The sequence below is a fragment of the Rana temporaria genome, chromosome 2, assembly GCF_905171775.1.
Source record: "Rana temporaria chromosome 2, aRanTem1.1, whole genome shotgun sequence".
In the NCBI taxonomy this organism is placed as follows: domain Eukaryota; kingdom Metazoa; phylum Chordata; class Amphibia; order Anura; family Ranidae; genus Rana; species Rana temporaria.
Window position 1 is genome coordinate 366,458,076 of NC_053490.1, and position 21,413 is coordinate 366,479,488.

At 43.3% G+C, this 21,413-nt stretch overlaps 1 protein-coding gene across 2 annotated transcripts in view; it reads right to left on the reverse strand.

The window, feature by feature from the left end:
* CCND3 (cyclin D3) overlaps nucleotides 1-21,413 on the reverse strand; it is a 59,988-nt gene that overhangs the window by 12,638 nt on the left and 25,937 nt on the right. Inside the window, exons 3-4 of one of the 2 annotated variants that reach the window (XM_040337701.1) lie at nucleotides 14,288-14,447; nucleotides 8,765-8,871 (exon numbers count right to left, since the gene is read on the reverse strand). In XM_040337701.1, the coding sequence (XP_040193635.1) occupies nucleotides 8,765-8,871; nucleotides 14,288-14,447 (267 nt within the window). Of the gene's footprint in view, nucleotides 1-8,764; nucleotides 8,902-14,287; nucleotides 14,448-21,413 lie in introns of both variants that reach the window. The other variant, XM_040337700.1, reaches the window with a different exon arrangement.

Genomic DNA, 21,413 nt, shown 5'->3' on the forward strand with positions numbered 1-21,413 from the left:
CATGAAAATAAGCGTCTTTCAAATCTATTGACACTAACCAATCCCCTGGATGGACCGACTGTTGGATGGTTAACAGAGATTCCATCTTGAATTTTTCTTTCCGAATAAACCGGTTGAGATGAGTTAGGTCTATTACTGGTCTCCAAGTACCGTTCTTTTTCTGCACTAGAAATAAAGGGGAATACATGCCTTCGCCTCGTTCTGTTCTTGGAACACTGACAGCTGCGCCTTGAATTAATAAAGAGTTCACGTAGGCCAAAAGGATTTGTCTTTTCTCTTCTGTGCCTGGAAGGTTCGTGGGAACAAACCTGAGTCTGGGGACGCTGTTGAAGATCCAGGTGTGGCCCGACGAGACCGTCTTGATGGTCCAGAAGTCCTGAATAGAGGCCGCCCAAACATGCCGAAAGTGGGAAAGGCGAGCCCCCACCTGAAATGCTTGGGCGGGCCCAACCTCAAAAAGACTTCGTAGATTCCTGGCTGTTAGAAGTAGTGCCTTTAGATTGCTTCTTAAAGGGAGGTTGTCTGGACCTCCATGGTCTAGAGAATTCACGACCGGGTCTATAGTTGCGTGCATCCCTCCAGCGATCTGTATTATGTGGTCTGAAGAAGGTGCGTTTTTGATTCTGTAAACGCCTGTCTTGAGGGAGAAACCCCGACTTACCTCCCGTGGCCCGAGAGATGGCGCTATCGAGTTTATTGCCAAAGAGGGACCCGCCCTCAAAGGGAATACGGCACCAAGCCTGCTTTGAGGCTGCATCCGCAGACCATGGACGGAGCCACAAAGCACGGCGGGCAGTGACTGCCGACAACATCACCCTGGCCACTAGGCGAGTAATATCAATAGAGGCCTCCCCCAAGAAAGCGGACGCTAGCCTAATTTCCTGGATAGGAGAATTCTTAGCTGTGTCCTCACAAATGCTTCTCAAAGAATCATTAACACTGTCAGACCAGGCTTCTAAGGCTTTTGAGGCAGCTGCTATAGCCAGAATGGGTTTACAAGCGGACCCTGCTGTCAAGTAGATTCTCTTTAGGTCCGAATCGATCCGTCTTTCCAAAGGATCTTTAAAAGAAACTGTATCTTCCAAGGGAAGGGTCACATACTTCACCAAACGCATCAACGCTGCGTCTACTGACGGGGCAGTTTCAAGATGGGTCACGTCTTCTTGTTTGAAGGGATATAATTTTGTTATCTTCGACTGCATAGAGCCTTTTTTATCAGGTTTACTCCACTCATTGGAAATAATGGCGCCTATCTCCGTAATAAACGGGAAATAATGTCGCTCCTTGTTGAGCTGTTTAAAGAGTTTTCTCTGTTTAGGGGGGGAAGTAGCTGGATCCTCCAAATTCAGGGTTTCCTTAATAGCTTTCACTAAGGCAGGGACTAAGGCATAATCAAAGCCTATTACTGTATCCTCCAATTCTGAACCACTTTCTGAAGGAGAAGCAGCCGACTGGCTGGCCTGAGTGGCTGCGAAGACCTCATGTAAATGTCCCTGATCCATTAAGGGAATCATTGGGTCTATAGGAGAGTCCTGCTGTATTATAGTATCTCTCTCCTGCAGGGATTTATCCACGACCCTTTTGACAAGAGCTTCCAGGTGTTTATCTACACCTCCCCTTTCATTGGCTACTTTAGAGAAACAATGATCACAAAGGGATTTGTTAATAGATAACGAAGCCTTGCACCCCCAGCAAGAATTTTCCAATCTTTCATCATGGGGGGAGAGATGAGGAGTACTTCTACTAGCATGACCAGTTCTGGATGAACTATGGTGTCTGGAGGATGAGTGCCGGTGATGTGACCTAGAAGACCTGCTGTGACCGTGGGACTCATTATGCTGCTGGTCAGACCTAGAAGGGCTGAGATAAAGAGAAGAAGAAACACAAATAGTCACACTATGTCCCTATACTCCACTCTCTTCCCCCCCAGCAGGTGCAGAAAACATAGTTTTCCCCTTAGCCATACCTGTTGAGGGAGGGCTGGCCACTGAGAGGCAAAGAGATGTCCATGTAGCCTTGGATAGACACTGTAACAGGAAAGTGACAAGCTGTCAAGTAGAAACATGAGGAAGGTTTTTAGTCCAAAACCGCACCAGAACACTTACCTAGATGTGGACAGGACAGTACACCGGGAACCGCCGTACGAACGCACGCCCCCGGTGTACACATGTCTCTCGCTCTGTTTTTAAAAGCTGGGCGTATGACGCCATGACCGCGTCAGCCGTAACCAGTGCGCATGCGCGAATCGAGTCTCGCGCATGCGCTAGCCAGGCCTCGCTCGCGTGTGAGCCAGGCCTCGCTTTCAGTCCTGGTCTGTCTGTGTAGAACGCAGACAGAACCCGGAAGTCAGAGGGAGCGGCGGCTGGAACGCAAGGGAACCAGACGCTCACAGGGCAAGTAAGACTTAACAAACAAGGAAAAAACAAACTACAAACATAAACACTGATGCCATGAAAAAAGAAACGATACTGCTCACCATCACCACCATGATCCGTTCGGCCAGGGACACACACCGGTCTTTAGATAAAAGAAGGCTACCTGCACCGCTAGGCATACCAATCTTGCGCAATAGACTCCATAACTTCAGCGCTATTCCATGCATTCCATACCCTGCTTAACAGACAAGGCTTATTGGAGAATTCATTGGCCGAGCTTGATCAAGGGATGAGTTGTGTATATGTTATATATATTTTTTTTTTTTTTGGGTAGAAGAACCAAACACATGGTCCTACGGAGGAGGACAAAAAAGGAACAAGGCTGAGAGCCCACAGCTAAGATTTATAGGGGAGGGGTCCTATTGGGTAGTTATGGAGGCGGGGCTAACCCACACGTATGCTGCCATGGAGCCAGTCAGGAAAGCTCTATTTGTGGGAGAAAAAGGATGTCAATTTTGTTTGGGTACAATGTTGCACAACCGTGCAATTGTCAGTTAAAACGACGCAGTGCTGTTTTGCAAAAAATAGCCTGGCCATTGAGCAGCCAATTCTTCCGGGGCTAAAGTGGTTAAATAGCCTGCAATACTCTTCTAAAAATGCCTGTATACACTTGCAAAAACACTCAAAAAAGCTCATATAAAAACTCCTGAAAATTGCTCAGGTGTGAATGCAGCACCAAAACCACTGCTATATGATCAATGCAGACTTTGCAGAGTTTATGCTTTCTGACATGTTGATAGTAACATACAAACAATTAAAATGTACTGATTTTATGTCACCCTACTACACAAAAAAATATATTATTTTGAACTCACTATAAAATGATTTCCTCCAGTTGTTCAATGAAGTACATAACAATTCTTCAACCCTTGAAAATAGCTGTGATCACTAGGAGGATTGAACGACGCATTAAAAAGGGCACATTCCCATCTATTAGCTATACCCTTGCACATGCAAAATGGGTTCAGGTCTAGCGAGCACCAAACAATTGGAAGAAAGAAAGGAAAACGTCCAGAAAATATCTTACCTGTGACAAATATATACTGCAGCAGGTCGGCTTACATCAACTGTAAGTAAATCTGTTTCATATGAACTGGGGATGGAAAAAAGGAAGGGTGCACAGTTCCTCATTGAGGTGGAAGGAGAGCACAATCTTACACAGGAAGGAAGGAAGGCCTGGGTTTGAAATCAACCTTGTCCTTGATAAGAACAATAGGATTTTGGTACTTACTGTAAAATACTTTTTTCAGAATTCATTGAAGAACAAGTCTGAATCCTTCATGTTATACTGCTGCCTACAGAAGGATTGGACACTGACAAACAAACTATATGAAAGCCCTGGGTATAGCCCCTCCTACCACAAAGTTTCCATTTAGTAGCAAAGCAGTACCAAGAGCATGATTATAAATAGAGGGATGGGGCCTGTGGCCCTTGAAAGACTTAAAAAAAACGATTTTACAGTGAGTACAAAAATTTTATTTTCTCTCCATCCATTGAGGGAGAAAGAAAGTATAAAAAGCTTTTTGACATCCAAAAGTAGTCCAACTGAGGGAGGTGGGCAAAACAAAAAAACAGCTATGCCTGAAGCTGGTCTCAGATGAAGCAAATTTGGCAATCTGGTAGAATTTTGAAAATGTGTTAACAGAAGACCAGGTGGCAGCCTTACAAACCTGGGAAACAGAAGCCTGATGCCAAAATACCCATAAAGCCATCACAGCCCTAGTGGAGTGAGCCTTACCTGGAAAGGTAGAAAACCAATCCTTGAGGCCATAAGCTTTGAATGATGGTCTGCCTAAGCCACCTAGAAATGTTGGAACCCATTCTGGGTCCACCCAGACAGGTGATGTCACAGTTCACCATCTCCAAAACTGCACTGCCCTTGTTAGGTCTTACATCTGCCCAGCAACAAAGAGTGTCCACTACCTCAGTGAGAGCTGTACACGGGGAGGGAAGGACAACATTCTGATCAGGGTAAAATGCAAAGACCATCTTAAAAAGTAAGGAAGGCCTAAGCCTTAAAACCACCTTATCTTTATGCAAGATCAGAAAGGGTTCCTTGCAAAATAAAGTTGCCAGTTTAGACACTGACCTAGCCGAGGTGATAGTTATAAGGAAAATTTCATTTGTGGGTCGAAGCAGAGAGAGTGAAAACAAAACAGTGTAGCGCTAATTAACCACTTCCATACCAGGCACTGATACATCTTCCTGCCCAGACCAATTTTCAGCTTTCAGCGCTGTTGCACTTTGAATGACAATTGCGCGGTCATGCTACACTGTACCCAAACTAAATTTTTATTATTTTGTTCCCACAAATAGAGCTTTCTTTTGGTGGTATTTGATCACCTCTGGGATTTTTATTTTCTGCAAAAAAAAAAAAAAAATACAGAAAATTTTGAAAAAAAAAATATTTTTTGTTTCAGTTACAAAACATTGTAAATAAGTAAGTTTTCTCTTTCACTGATGGGGCTGCATTGATGGGCACTGATGAGATGGCACTGATGATAGGCACTAATATGGGGCACCGATAGGTGGCACTGATATGCAGCACAGATGGGCACTGATAGGTGGCACAGATGGGCACTGATAGGCGGCATGGATGGGCACAGATAGGTGACACGGATGGGCACAGATAGGCGACACGGATGGGCACTGATAGGTGGCACAGATATACTGTAATGTGTTGTACTAATGGATACCAATCAGTGTCAAACAATAATGCCTGCCAATCAGTGATGCCCATTGTGGGCACTGATTGGCATCCATTATGTATTTCTGATTGGCATCCCTGGTGGTCTATGGTGGCATACCTGGTGGTGGGCATCCCTGGTGGTCTGGTGGCATCCCTGGTGGTCCAGTGTGGGCATCCTCGGGGGGGCTGCGCTGATAATCGATCAGCACAAACCACCCCTGTCAGAGGAGCAGCCGAATGGCTCTCCTCTACTCTCGTCTGACAGACGCGAGTGAGGAAAAGCGATCACCAGCTTTTCCTGTTTACATCGTGATCAGCCGTGATTGGATCTCTGACAGAGACTGTTTACCTAGATCAGTGTTGCGGGGTTTCAGACTGACACGTTTCGTCCCAAGGACATCATCTGGGGTGAAGCAGAGCATGCATTGCAACTGCTTCCTGCTGGCGAGCTCAACTGATAAACATTCTTGCCAAAGCATTTGATTCATGAGCACTGACATAAGCTCCAGGCAAAAGAGTTGCAGGAGAGAATCCCCCAGTCCATCCACGCAGAAGCACAATGCTTTGAGGAAGGCTCCAGGTTCTTTGTACTATGTCTAGACCAACAAAGCTTGACAAACCCCCATGGATACAATTGTTGGTTGCACGCCCACACTAGCCAAGGAAAAGGACATTTTAAAAGGGGACTCACCTTTTTTTTTTAAGTTCTTATGGACCACCCCTGTGAGAACACTCACTGTGGACTGTTGACAACTATGAGAAACCTGGGCATCTTCTTCAGAGAATATGCCTGCCCTGGAAGAGTCTGTTTCCTTGAGCTTTGCCTCCTCCGTTTCCTCCTCATCCAACCTGAGAAAGGGTGGTACAGGAAAATCGCCAGGTAGTGTCTGTGAGGATGGGGACTTCGACCTCGTAAAGTAGAATTCCAATATAAGCCTAACTAATCTTAAAAATGCTCCCTCTGCATAGCCTGAGTGGCTCACATTCACATCTTTTGGTTCGCAGCTCTCCTTGGTTGAAACAAGAGAGATCATGTGACTGGTCCAACCTGAAAAAAGGTAAGTATACAGATCTGTCTTACACAGGTTAATCAGAATAGATGTTAGGAAGGGGGATTTTAAATTCAGTTAGGTATATCCTGGAATTCTACTTTAAGGTAATCTCTTTGAAAACCTTTAGGATAGCCACCAGCTGTGCAAACACAGTGGAAAATGCAGTTTAGAATTCCTCCTTTGACATTAAAGTCCCTAAGGAAAGAGTTCTTGAAGGAATTAGTGAGAAACTGGATGTTGCCAGAGCTGTTTTTCTGCCCCTTAAATTAATGTGAAGGAAAAACTGTCTCCTGAAAGGAGCCTAGTACATATGGTCCCCATTCCCCTGGTGCCAGATCTGACATTCTTGCTAGGCCCACAAGGGGGCACAATACTCACGATCCTTAGTGATAACACCAAGAAAGGGGGTGGGGGTTAGCCTGGAAGTGCTCCACCACCTGGAGGCTTTGGGGTCCCTGGTTGTGTTGCAGCTTGTGCTTTGTAGGAGTTTAGCAAACTGTGTTCTGATTTGCTGGAGTCCCAATGGAGAAGAAAGGCCGATTCCCAAGATGGGCTCCGTGCATAGTGGCCTCCAGGTTGTGCCTTCGCAGTAGCACAGGAGGGTGGGTGTATGCCCTGTACCAATGAATGCCCACAACACTCCCCAAGAAGAAAACAAATGTCTGTCTCCCAAGCAGAGCACAGTGCTCTACAGGCAAATTTCAGGTCACACCCACATCTTCAGAATGGCAGGGTCCAGGTACAGTAAAACCTTGGATTGCAAACATAATTCGTTCCGGAAGCATGCTTGTAATCCAAAGCACTTGTATATCAAAGAAAATTTTCCCATAAGAAATAAAGGAAACTCAAATGATTTGTTCCACAACCATTTATTCATAAGTCCTTCAGTTTATAGTCCATATAAAAAGATTATAGCAATGTGATAAGTTGTGTAACCATAAAATGTCCATCCACAAATGGCAGCCTCCACAAGGGGATTAGAAGCAAATCCAACAGAAGCTACAGAGTATAAAAGAGAGGCACCTCTAAATGTAGCAATATGGTTACATTTCATGAAGGTACAACATTTAGCAACTCACATGGTTGATGATTAAAAGAGGCACATCTAGGTATGCAGACATCCGGGGTAAAGCTGTCCACATAGACTGTCCTCCGCACCGCCGGCTCTCATCGCTATCAATCTACAATCGTGACCGGGAAGACTACTCTGCAGTAGAGCGATCTGAAAGCGAGGCTTGAACCGCTCGTGGAAGGGACAACATCAATGGCAGTGAGGAGAATAGTCTATGTGGACAGCTTTACCCTGGATGCCTGCATACTTAGATGTGTCTGTTTTAAAGCAAATGTCCGCCTAAAAAGAAATATTAATACTGCAGCTGCTGACTTTTAATAAATGGACACTTACCTATCCAGGGTGCCCGCGATGTCGGCAGCCGGAGCCGAGCAATCGCTCAGCTTTCGGCTGCCCCGCCGCTTCCTTCGGTGAGGGAATCAGGAAGTGAAGCTCTGCGGCTTCACTTCCCGGTTCCCTACTGCGCATGTCGCACTGCGTGTCCTCACTGGTCCCCGCTGTCTTCTGGAACTAGTGTGTTTCCCAGAAGACAGTGGGGGGGTGGATTGGGGTGTGACCCGCGGGAGTCTATGCCCGGAAGTAGGTGCAAATACCTGTATTATACAGGTATCTGCACCCCCCTCCCCCTGAAAGGTGCCAAATCTGACACCGGAGGGGGGGGAGGGTTCTGAAAAGCAGAGGTTCACTTTTTGTGTGGACCTCCGCTTTAATCATGAACCATGTGAGTTTCTAAATGTTGTACCTTCATTAAATGTAACCATATTGCTACACTTAGAGGCGCCTCTCTTCTTTTTTATACTCAGTTGTGACATGACTTTACTCTTATATCAAGACATCGCTTGTATATCAAGTCAAAATTTATAAAAAAAATGTTGCTTGTCTTGCAAAACGCTCTCAAACCAAGTTACTCTCAAAAAGGTTTTACTGTACGGCCTTCAATGAACTTTCTGGCTCTGCATTAAGCTAAAAATTTGGACAGAACACCGGATCCTGATAAAAAAGAAGTCAAGTGGAAAGGGTTTGTGTGTCTCAGGCAGAAGGCATGCATTCTCCTAAGACACTAGCATAAAACTAAAACATGATGGAAGGGCTTATATCTGGCTTACTAACAGCTTTCTTTGCTAGTGTACAATCTCCTGTAGACAGCAGACAGAATTAACCCTGTGTCCCCTAACGATTGATAAAGCTATAGCATTCATAATGTTCATATGTGTCTATCGGAACACACCCGTGTTTTCACTCTCCTCTTCACAATGACACAACTGAGTAGGTCTAAACAAAAAAAAAACCCTCACATGATGCAACGCAAGCCTTGATGACTGTGCGGTGTCAGCTGCGGTGTCATCCACAATGACAGGATAAGAGGATATTTTTACTATTTTTACCCTCTTGGCATCTCATGCTGAAAGCTAGGTAGTTCAAAGTATTACATCATGTTTAGTCATTTCAACAGCTCTTTGTTTTACTTTATTGGTCTACAATTAAATTAAAGCTCTTCCAGTTTTTGATTACTTACTGTATCAGCTTGAATAAGTTCTGCCAAATATATAATGAGGTCCTCTGCAGAGTTTAGATGTAGCCCTAGTCTGAGCAATGCTGTAGCAACACATGCTGCGGCAATCACTGATGGAGCAAATGCTGCAATGTTATTGTCTGTCAAGAGGCAAGATACGATAAAACAATATTTTGCTTCAATAACTAAAATACAAGGCAAATCATAAACAAGTTAGAAAATAAAAAGGAATACTGCGATGTGTGCAAACGTGAATACAAAAATTAGCTGTCAAAAAGCAAAATTGTGAATATGAAAAAAAGTGTAGCGCTTATTATTATATAAAATTAATTATTTAGGCCACATAATAAAATATAGAAAATCCAATATGTAAATAAAAAACTTATCAATTATCTCAAATAATACCACGTGACAAATGAACAATTATAAATTCCACCTATCAGTGAAAAAATGCATATAAATATAGAATGTGGATTGAATCCATTCAATAAAAAAAAGAGTGGCAATAGTCCAAAAAGTGTGGAGAAAATTACAAATTGGAGTGGAGAGTCCAACACAAATGTAACCCTCTAGATAGAGAGACGATAACCAGGAACAAAAAGTAATAAAGAAATTCAGCGCTGGAAAAATTAAACTAAATAAACCTAAAAAATTGCAAGCCAGCACTGAAGGATAAATTCAAATACAAAATCCCAATAGTGATCAATGGTAATAAAGTGCAGCGCAAAGACATAAAATTTAAACAATATCAAAGGTAATGATCAAATATAAAATTCTAATAATGACACAAAGAGACATCCATAAAGTGCATCAGTGAAAAAAGTCCAAAGGTGCTCCAAATAATGAAGTGACTTTTCGTGATAAACATCAGAAACGGTGATCAACAGGAAGGTTCCTCCACCACTAATTACAGATGGCCCCTCACCTCAGCCATTCGACCATGGCTAGGTCACAAAGCTTTTTGAAAACCTCCAAGGCAAGCACAGGACACTTCCAAGTTAAAGAGATGTACAGCAGGCAGCAGGCAGCAAAACGGCTCAGCACTCCCAGAGACCACGGAGAATTTATATAAAACAGAAAGGGGACAAACTAGTGCTCTCTGTCTTTATACTGGATTTAATGAACAATAAAAATCAAAATAGACTCACATTAAACAACACTCAAAGCCGAGTGTAGAGCGTGGCAGCACAGCACGGAGCTCCAGGGCTTCCGGATCTAACACAGCTCACACATCAGCGTTGGGTCGGCGAGCGCGGGTGACGTCACGAAGCTCCTCCCCCTCGTACGCGTTACGTTCCTATGGGCGGAACTTCCTCAGCGTGGGGTAGAGAGGCTAACGTGAACATCCCGCGGCGTCATATATAGTGTATGGTTGCCATCGCAACACACCAATTCCTGCTAACCTGCGCCATCTAGTGGCCAATTGATAAAAAGGCAACTAATATGCAATAGCACAATGCACAGGAAAAAACGGTCCACCTAATTAAAGAAGGACCAGCAGGTTTATAAGTATGGAGAAAATAATTTAAAAATTATTATAAACGTGACGTCAACCACGATCGCCTCACCATTACAATAAAAGGATACCACTAAAATTAGCAGATAACTCCAGTATAATTTACAACATATTAAAAACATTTTTATGAAACCATAAGAGATAAATTAAAATCTTAATCCCTTTTTATACAGAACAAGTCTGCAGTGGGTATTATTACAATAATACATACACAAAATCTAGTCATATGAAAATGTAAAAGATAAAGATATATATTATTAAATATTAATATTAAAAAAGATAAAATTACTAAAAAAATGTTTTATTAAAAATTGCAAATATCCCCCAAATACTGAATAATACAAAATAAAAAATTAACGATTAGAGATAAAACAATTTAGGTCGAACTCAACATTGAGGCCTAGTGGAGCCGAAACCTTGGTTTCATAAATCCAAAAAGATTCACGACGGCTAAGCTGTCGTATGTAATGTCCTCCTCTCCAATGTTTGGTGACCTTTTCAATGCCCCAAAATTTAAGATCTTTGGGATCTCTGCCATGGCATTCTCTAAAATGCTTAGAAACACTATGAGTCTTAATGCCACGTCGAATGTTGCTAATATGTTCTCCAACCCTCACATGCAACTCACGCGAGGTACGTCCGACATATTGCAATCCACACTGGCATTCAAGCATATAAACCACGCCCGTAGTCGAGCAGGTAATTAATTGCTTGATTGGATATTCAATTCCGGTAGTATTGGAAATAAAGGACTTACGTTTCTTGATATTACGTTTGGCATGTTTGCAGGTTGCGCATCTGCCACAGGCATAGAAACCAGATAAGAAATTAAAAAGTTTGGGTCTCGGGATGACAGGTGGATCTATCACCCCTGGAGCCAACCGATCTCTAAGTGAAGGGGCCTTCCTATACACGAACTGTGGACGTTCTGGAAGAACCGGACCTAGGACCACATCTCCCTTTAAGACAGGCCAATGCTTGGCCACAATCCTTTCAAACTTTTTGTGTTGGATGTTATAATCCAACAACATTTTGTAATTGGATCTATCCATTTCTGCGGTCGGAGGTTTATCCATAATAATCAGATTCCTATCTAGGTTTTTGACCTTTTCCATCTCCTGACTCACGGAAGACCTGGAATAGCCTTTAGATACAAATCTAGTGGCCAATTCCTCAGACTGTACAGCATAATCGGAATCCAAAGCACAATTCCTACGAAGTCTGACGAACTGGCCACGAGGAATATTGCATAGCCACAATTTATGATGGCAGCTAGTTAAAGGGATATACCCATTTCGATCTACAGCCTTAAAGTGATTCCTAGTAGCCAACTTGGATCCAGATTTGAAGATCTCAAGATCTAGGAAAATTACCTGTTCAGGGGAAACTGTCCAAGTTAGGACAATACCTTTATCATTGGAGTTTAATTTGGCCATAAAAATCTCCAATGAGGGCATATCACCCTCCCAGACCATCACTAAATCGTCTATATATCTGCGATAACAGAGGAGCTGAGGCGGTGTATCGTGGAAGACTACATCCCGCTCCCAGTGGGCCATAAATAAATTGGCCACACTGGGAGCAAAACGAGCTCCCATCGCAACTCCTCGCTGCTGTAGGAAGAAATCCTTATTGAACCAAAAATAATTCTTCAGTAAACAAAATCTCAAACTATCTAAAAGAAAACTAATATGTTCAGGATTCAAATCAGTGGATAACCAGGAACACCACCACCGATGATGAGAGGAGGCTTACCGGATATAAATAACTTAGAGAGGCATATACTACCCAAGTCACAAACAGCTTATAAGGTCGGTCAACTTGATGGGTACAGCTGATCCTGGATCCAAACGGCAACTCAACATAAGCAATCCAAAGCTTCAATATATATTATGGGATGTATGGTGTGTACTCTTGTTGAAGACAGAGACTCTGTATCGTTATGCCATTCGGAATAAAAGAAAACCGCATTGCATAATACCGTTTAAGAGTAGTATTTATTTATAAAATATATATAAAATGAACACTCACATTTAGGATGATCATCATAGGCATATCATAAAAAAATAGTACTAGAGCGATGTATAAAGGTGGGTCCACCCAACGTCATCTGGGGTGTGGACCCCCCACTTCTACATCGTTATTTGAAGACAAAATTACCCCAATTGGAAAGACCCTGAATTCGGAAATCGTTTGTCATCACTTCCGGTTTGTTTAATCCCAGAAGTGATGACAGCGGGACAGGCCGGCCAAATTCCACGTATAAATGGTTTATATGGAGGGACTAAATCGACACAAATGAATATAGAAGAATAGCCAGCTACTTTGCTGTTCCACAAGCCCCATATATCGGCGAGCGTTACTCTCATAAGCTAGAGGCACTAAAGAAAACCAAGCCTCGCTGTGAAAATGAGGCCACGTGACATCAGTTCCGCTTCTGTGTGTTATAATATCCAAGCCTCATTATAAAAATGAAACATTTAAGCCTAATTATAATGTACACATTTTTTATTTTATTTTTTGATCATTAAAATATGTATTAAAGATATGATTTATGAAATATTGTTAGATGACCCCAGTTCGAAATGACTGGTATACTGGTTAAACACTATTATTGCAATGTTATAATTTATGGCATTATTGCTAATATTTAGCCCGGCGTCATTTCTGTAATACAGTATATTTGAGTTTGTTTACAATTCCGAGCCCTGTGTCTTTGGAGCGAGGCTTGGTTCAATTTCCTGTGAACTAAGGTACCGCAGATGATTGGTAGTGACAATTTCCAGTTACTTTCATAGCGAGGCTTGGCTGTCTCCATTAAAACCATCCTCTCACGTGTTGCGGGCAGCGTCTACGTCATCCAGCCTCGTTTTTATAATGAGGCTTGGATATTCTAACACACGGAAGCGGAACTGACGTCACGCAGCCTCATTTTCACAGCGAGGCTTGGTTTTCTTTAGTGCCTCTAGCTTATGAGGGTGACGCTCGCCATCACTCTGAGAGAGATATATGGGGCTTGTGGAACAGCAAAGTAGCTGGCTATTCTATATTCATTTGTGTCGATTTAGTCCCTCCATATTATAAACCATCCATATGCGGGTTAATAAACAGGAAGTGATGACACACGATTTCCAAAATCAGGGTCTTTCCAAATGGGGTAATTTTGTCTTCAAATAGCGATGTAAAAGTGGGGGGTCCACACCCCAGATGACAACTTTTTAGTTGAAACATGTCGGGCGGACCCGTCTTTATACATTGCTCCAGTACTATTTTTTTATGATATGCCTATGATGATAATCCTAAATGTGAGTGTTCATTTTATAAATAAATACTACTCTTAAACGGTATTATGCAATGCGGTTTTCTTTTATTACGCATGGCATAACGATACTGAGTCTCTGCCTTCAACAAGAGTACACGCCATACATCCCATAATATATATTGAAGCTTTGGATTGCTTATGTTGAGTTGCCGTTTGGATCCAGGATCAGCTGTACCCATCAAGTTGACCGACCTTATAAGCTGTTTGTGACTTGGCTGGTATATGCCTCTCTAAGTCATTTATATCTGGTAAGCCTCCTCTCATCATCGGTGGTGATGTTCCTGGCTATCGTCTCTCTATCTGGAGGGTTACATTTGTGTTGGACTCTCCACTCCAATTTGTAATTTTCTCCACACTTTTTGGACTATTGCCACTCTTTTTTATTGAATGGATTCAATCCTCATTCTATATGTATATGCAATTTTTCACTGATAGGTGGAATTTATAATTATTAATTTGTCACGTGGTGTTATTTGAGATAATTGATGAGTTTTTTTATTTACATATTGGATTTTCTACATTTTATTATTTGGCCTAAATAATTTATTTTATATAATAATAAGCACTACACTTTTTTCATATTAATATCATAAACAAGTGTACAGGAGTTTGGATATATATTGAGTAAATAAATAAATAGAAATGTAGTGTGACATTTGGACAGCTTGCATCATGAATACATACATACCAAGTGCACAAAATGTCAAAAATATTCGAGAATGTCTTGTAAGTGAGACACGGCTGGTTGTGGATAGCAACAGTCTTTCCAAAATATGGTCCAGAAAGTCAAGAGATATTATAATTTCCAAGTCCCAGTGCAAGAAATAAAGTATATTCACTTCCCACTCCTGAAATAGAGCAAATAGAAATATATTCTGAATCTATAGTGCATCATACTGTATATTGACACATTACAGGTGTAGATAATAGAAGAAACTTGTGCTATGACAAATAAGTGGATTGCTATCATTGACCAGAGAGAGGGATAAGGGAGCAATGGCAGCCTCCTTAATTTTGTGTCCCCTCAAAATACCTCATCACACAGCCATTATTGTATAAACCGCTGGCAACAGAAGTGAGTACACTCCTAAGTGAAAATGTCCAAATTGGGCCCAAAGTGTCAATATTTTATGTGGCCACCATTATTCTCCAACACTGCCTTAACCCTTTTGGGCATGGCGTTCACCAGAGCTTCACAGGTTGCCACTGGAGTCCTTTTCCACTCCTCAGTGATGATATCACAGAGCTGTTGGATGTTAGAGCACTTGGGCTCCTCCACCTTCTGTTTGTGGATGCCCCACAGATGCTAAATAGGGTTTAGGTCTGGAGAAATGGTTGGCCAGTCCATCACCATTACCTTCAGCTTCTTTAGCAAGGCAGTGGTCGTCTTGGAGGTGTTTTGGGTCGTTATCATGTTGCAATATAGCCCTGCGGCCCAGTCTCCAAAGGGAGGGGATCATGCTCTGCTTCAGTATGTCACAGTACATGTTGGCATTCATGGTCCCCACAATGAACTGTAGTTCCCCAGTGCCGGCAGCACTCAGCAACCCCAGATCATGACACTCCCACCACCATGCTTCACTGTAGGCAAGAAACACCTGTCTTTGTACTCCTCAGCTGGTTGCCACCATCTGAACCAAATAAGTTTATCTTGATCTCATCAGACCACAGGACATGGTTCCAGTAATCCATGCCCTTAGCCTGGTTGTCTTCAACAAACTGTTTGCAGGCTTTCTTGTGCATCCTCTTTAGAATAGGCTTCCTTCTGGGACGACAGCCATGCAGACCAATTTGATGCAGTGTGCTGCATATGGTGTGAGCACTGACAGGCTGACCCCACCACCCCTTCAATCTCTGTAGCAATGCTGGCAGCACTCATATGTCTATTTCCCAAAGACAACCTATGGATATAATGCTGAGCATGTGCACTCAGTCAAGTCAAGCATGGTGGTGGGAGTGTCATTGTCTGGGGCTGTATGAGTGCTACTGGCACTGGGGAGCTACAGGTTATTGAGGAAACCATGAATGCCAACTTGTACTATGACATACTGAAGCAGAGCGTGATCCCCTCTCTTCGGAGACTGGGCCACAGGGCAGTATTCCAACATGATAACGATACCAAACACACCTCCAAGACGACCACTGCCTTGCTAAAGAAGCTGAGGGTAAAGATGATGGACTGGCCAAGCATGTCTCCAGACCTAAACCCTATTGAGCATCTGTGAGTATCCTCTAATGGAAGGCGGAGGAGTGCAAGGTCTCTAATGGCGCGTACACATGATCGGCAATTCCGACAAGAAAAGTTCGATGTTAGCTTTTGGTCAGAAATTCCTACCATGTGTAGGCTTCATCTGACTTTTTCTGTCGGAATTTCCGACAGCAAAAATTTGAGAGCTGGTTCTCAATTTTTCCAAAATTCCGATTGTTGCTCTATTTCTTCTCTGTTCTGTTCACTTCCTGCTTTTGATTTTACTGACCACTGTGACGGTAGGCTTTACTGCGGTGGTCAGTAACATGCTCCCCCTCTCCTGGGAACTACATCTGTGTGGCAGGATGCTCTCTACGTGTTAGAGACTTCAAGGAGGTGTGAATTACTGGGCGTGCCGCAATGCATACTGGGAAATGTAGTTCTTACATGAACGAGCGATGCAAACCAGGAAGTGAATGAGAGAACAGAAACTAGAACGCCGGAGGTGATATAGATGAAGGAATTTAATAGGTATTTACTAGTTTTTTAACAGAATCATTACACTATTCTGTCTGTCTACCTTGCAGACATTAATTTTAGGCAAAACATTTTTTTCCTTTACAACTCCTTTAAACAAGCTGTACACTTGCTACTTTACATTGTAGCAAAATGTAACTTATTCAGTTTTGTCACATCAAAAGATATGATAAAAATATTTACAAAAATCTGAGGGGTGAACTTATTTTTGTGAGATACTGTGTGTGTGTGTGTATATATATATTGTAAGGGGTTAGCTCGGTAGCGGGGGTGTGTGACTTCCTGAGTGGGTTCACTACACACTGAATTATACAGAGAGGCAGCCATGGGTGGTTGAAAAAACAAGGGTTATGGTTTATTCTTCCATATTGCTGGAAACAAGTGCAAGCATCCAAACAGCATAAACAAAACAAAACATAAAATAAACCCTGGCCACTTGGGCCATCTACCTTCACAACACAGGAACCTACCTATGGAGTCTGGCACAGCCTACTGCTGGGCAGACACTGCTGGTCTTCTAGCAGAAAACAATAGTCTTTTTGATTTTCTTATCACACAGCAAAAATATCAACAACCACTTCACCTCAGCTCACTGCTCTCCTTAACTCAACAAGCCTCAGGATGCAGCATTGAGCAGTAATCCTCTGGACAACTTATAGAGGCCTTAATTTCCTCATTCTGAACAGCTGAAGCTATCCAACGTCCTTAAACCTTTCTGGCTACCTCTGCAGCCAACACCTGGTCCCAATCCTCACTGTGGATGACCACATCATCGAGGTATGCAGCAGCATAGGCTCGATGAGGCCGAAGGGTCTTTAGCCATGGTGCGTTGAAACGTGGCGGGAGCATTCTGTAACCCAAAAGGCATCCTCCGATATTGGAAAGATCCTTCTGGAGTTACAAATGCTGTTTTTTCCCTGGCCGACTCCGAGAGAGGAATTTGCCAATAACCCTTAGTCAGGTCTAACGTCGTCATGTGCCTAGGCGATCAATCAGTTCATCTATGCGGGGCATAGGATAGGTGTCAAACTTAGTGATTTTATTCAGGCGGCGAAAATCATTACAAAACCGCCAACTTCCATCTGGTTTGGGTACTAAGACAATGGAACTGGCCCATGGGAACATTCTTGGGGGACATTTGGGTGTACTGCTCTTCCTGTCCAGTGTGTCAGATTACTGCACCCAAATGTCCCCCAAGAATGTGCCCATGGGCCAGTTCCAACACCATCTTGCGGTACGGTTTAGGCACTACCAGTTGCTCAATGGTGTCCTCTATCCTCTGTGACACTCGATATAACAGGTCCCTTTCAATAATGAAGTAAGGGAGGGCAACCCTCTCGTCAGGGTTAACTAACTCCCCATCTATCTTCACTACATTCTCCCGGGCTCTTAGCAATGTGGGGTCCCTCAATTGCTCAGTGATAAAAGTTTCTCTGTGCACCTCGAGGTCATCAAACCCTATTGGCCGCTGTTCCTCTTCTGAGGTAGCCGGATCCTCCCTAGGGACTGGTGTTTCCCCTGCTAAGACTGAGAACGGAAACTCAGGAGAATCCTCACAGTTAGAGGATTCTGGAGTAGATGATTCAGGCTCAGAAGAACCACTTACTGGGGAATCTGGGCAATCCCAGAGTTCCCAGAACTTTGAGAAATCCCTTCCCACAATGGCGTCATGTGGCAGTCGGGGAACTAGACCCACTTGGTGACACAAGTTACCGAGGGAGGTTTCAAAGGAAACCGTAGTCACCGGATATTCTCGAGTGTCCCCATGTACACAAACTACAGCCATTTTCCTAGGATGTAAGGTTTTTCCCACCACTAAATCACTTTTCACTAAGGTGACCAGGCTACCTAAATCCAACAATACCACAACATCTTTACCATCTAAGCACATTCTACATAAAGGTTTCTCATTCCCCTTTACTGCAGTGCATGTGGTTGCAAAAAGGGACTGTCGTCTCTCTGTCAGAAAGTCACACTGCATTGGCTCATCAACCACTGGGCAAACCGCTGCTACATGTCCCTCTTCTCGGCAACGGTAACAAATCAACCTTTTGGTCCTCTCTTGTGGGATGGGTCTTCCAGGCCGCTCTCGCCAACCACTAGCAGTGGTCCCGATAATACCTCTAGTTGTTCTTTGGTCCCTCTCTCCACCCCCATCCTTTGTTGCAGTCTTACCTATAGGTGGGGAGGGTCTGGTCTTGGGGTGGAAAGTCTGTGCGTCTCTGGGAAAAGGGGACAAATTTTCTGTTAGGTACCTTTGGACCAGGTCTACTAGTTTGTCTGCAGGTTTCCGGACCGCCATGGCTCACCCATTTCTGCAGGGTGTTAGGAAGAGACCTAAGAAATTTGTCCATGACTACTCGCTCCAAAATTTTTGGTCCGGACAGAGTTTCTGGCTGCAGCCATTTCCTGGCCAAATGGATGAGGTCATACATCTGCGATCGAGGTGGCTTCTTCAGCTGATAACTCCAATTGTGGACCCGCTGAGCACGGACAGCCAGGGTTACACCAAAACGTGCCAATATTTCCTCTTTTAACCAATCATAGTTTTTTGCATCTGCAAGCTCCAAATCAAAATATGCCTTTTGGGCTTCTTCAGATAATAGGGGGGCCACTAGTCCAAAAAGAACAGAAAGAGAAAGGCGCACCAGCCTAGTGTATTACCGTTGACAGTTTAATAAATAAATAAGATAAAATATAACTACTCACAAACGAAATGGTATAAAAGGCTTGTCAACAACCATATGATGATAAATACCCCTTGAGCCACAATCCCGGATAGGGGGGAAAGAGGTGTGTCACTGCCGGCTGACGCGTTTCAAGGCAACAGAGGCCTCTTCATCAGAGCTCAGCAGTATGGGTACTGCTGAGCTCTGATGAAGAGGCCTCTGGGATTGTGGCTCGAGGGGTATTCATCATCATATCGTTGTTGACAAGCCTTTTATACCATTTCGTTTGTGAGTAGTTATATTTTATCTTATTTATTTATTAACCTCTTCCCCACCGCGCCATAGACAAAAGACGTCTACAGCGCGGTGGAGTTATTCTGGGAGGACGTCCCTGGGACGTCCTCCCAGAATCCTTCACGAATCCTTCACTCGCGCGCCCCCTGATAGCGGCGGTTTACCACGTGATCGCTCCGTCATGTAATGACGCCGGTTCCTCCCTCTCCTCTCTGTACTGATCGGTACAGTGTGAGAGGAGAGGAGGGAGAGCGGAAGCAGCAGCAGCTGCTGTGGCTGGATCTGTGACAAATGCAGTCACAGATCCAGCCATCCTTCCCTGCGCAATACTCTGCAATAAAATCAACACTCTGAAATAACCCCCCATACTCTGCAATACCCCCCATACTCTGCAATAACCCCCCCATACTCTGCACTAACCCCCCCATACTCTACAATAGCCCCCCCATACTCTGCAATAGCCCCCCCATACGCTGCAATAACCCCCCCCATACTCTGCAATAACCCCCCCATACTCTGCAATAACCCCCCCATACTCTGCAATAACCCCCCCATACTCTGCAATACCGCCAATACTCCGCAATACCCCCAATACTCCGCAATACCCGCTAATATGACAGAAACAAGATTTTTTTTTTTTTTTTTACAGAATTGTCAGTGTTTTTTCTTTTTTAGCGCAAAAAATAAAAAACCCAGAGGCGATCAAATACCACCAAAAGAAAGCTCTATTTGTGGGGAAAAAAGGACAAAAATTTCAGATGGGTACAATGTTGTATGACTGAGTAATTGTCATTCAAATTGTGAGACCACCGAAAGCTGAAAATTGGTCTGGTTAGGAAGGGGGTTTAAGTGCCCAGTGGTCAAGAGGTTAAACTGTCAACGGTAATACACTAGGCTGGTGCGCCTTTCTTTTTCTTCTTTTTGTTCTCTGCTAGGATGTTCCCCATCCCTGAAGGGCAGCAAGGCCATTGTTACCAGTTTTGACATTTGTGGAAATTCCCATGCGGAATATTGACTAACTGTCGGACAATCCACCCATGCGCAGGAGCTTGTGTTTTTTGTTTATTACTTTGTTTGGGTCGCTAGTCCAGCCCACTGTTCTTTAGGCCAACTCTCTTTTTCTGCTGTTCTCTCAAACATGGTCAGTTCACTACACACTGAATTATACAGAGAGGCAGCCGTGGGTGGTTGAAAAAACAAGGGTTATGGTTTATTCTTCCATATTGCTGGAAACAAGTGCAAGCATCCAAACAGTATAAACAAAACAAAACATAAAATAAACCCTGGCCACTTGGGCCGTCTACCTTCACAACACAGGAACCTACCTATGGAGTCTGGCACAGCCCACTGCTGGGCAGACACTGCTGGTCTTCCAGCAGAAAACAATAGTCTTTTTGATTTTCTTATCACACAGCAAAAATATCAACAACCACTTCACCTTCAGAAGTCTTCCTCAGCTCACTGCTCTCCTTAACTCAACAAGCCTCAAGATGCAGCATTGAGCAGTAATCCTCTGGATAACTTATAGAGGCCTTAATTTCCTCATTCTGAACAGCTGAAGCTAACCAACGTCCTTAAACCTTTCTGGCTACCTCTGCAGCCGACACCTGATAGTAATTGGTGAATTTTCTAAACAAGGCAGAAATGTATCTCCCGTCTGTGACAACACCCCCAGATTTACCAGACTTCCTGTCACAATATATATATATATATATATATATATATATATATATATATATGATAAAAGAAAAATGTATCCCTTTAAATACTGTGTATGTCTGCACACTGGTCCGTTGGGCTTCCATTGTGGTGTTAAAAATCCAGCTTGGTGAATTTTTTGGTCAGTTAAAAAAAACGCACAAAAAATGCGCCTCCCAGTTCAAAGGCATTGAAAACGCACCAAGAACGCATCATTACTACAACCTTGTTATGTTTTTGATGTGGTTTTTGAGTCACATGACCTATGAAAAACACACCATAAGCACTGTAAAGCATGGTAAAATTGCTACAAATTTGTGGTGAAACCGCAGTGAATTTGCTGTAAAAAGTGCAGTGAATTTGCGGTAAAATGGCAGCAAAATAACCACAAATAAGTGGTAAAATCGCAGCACATTTTCGGTGCCATT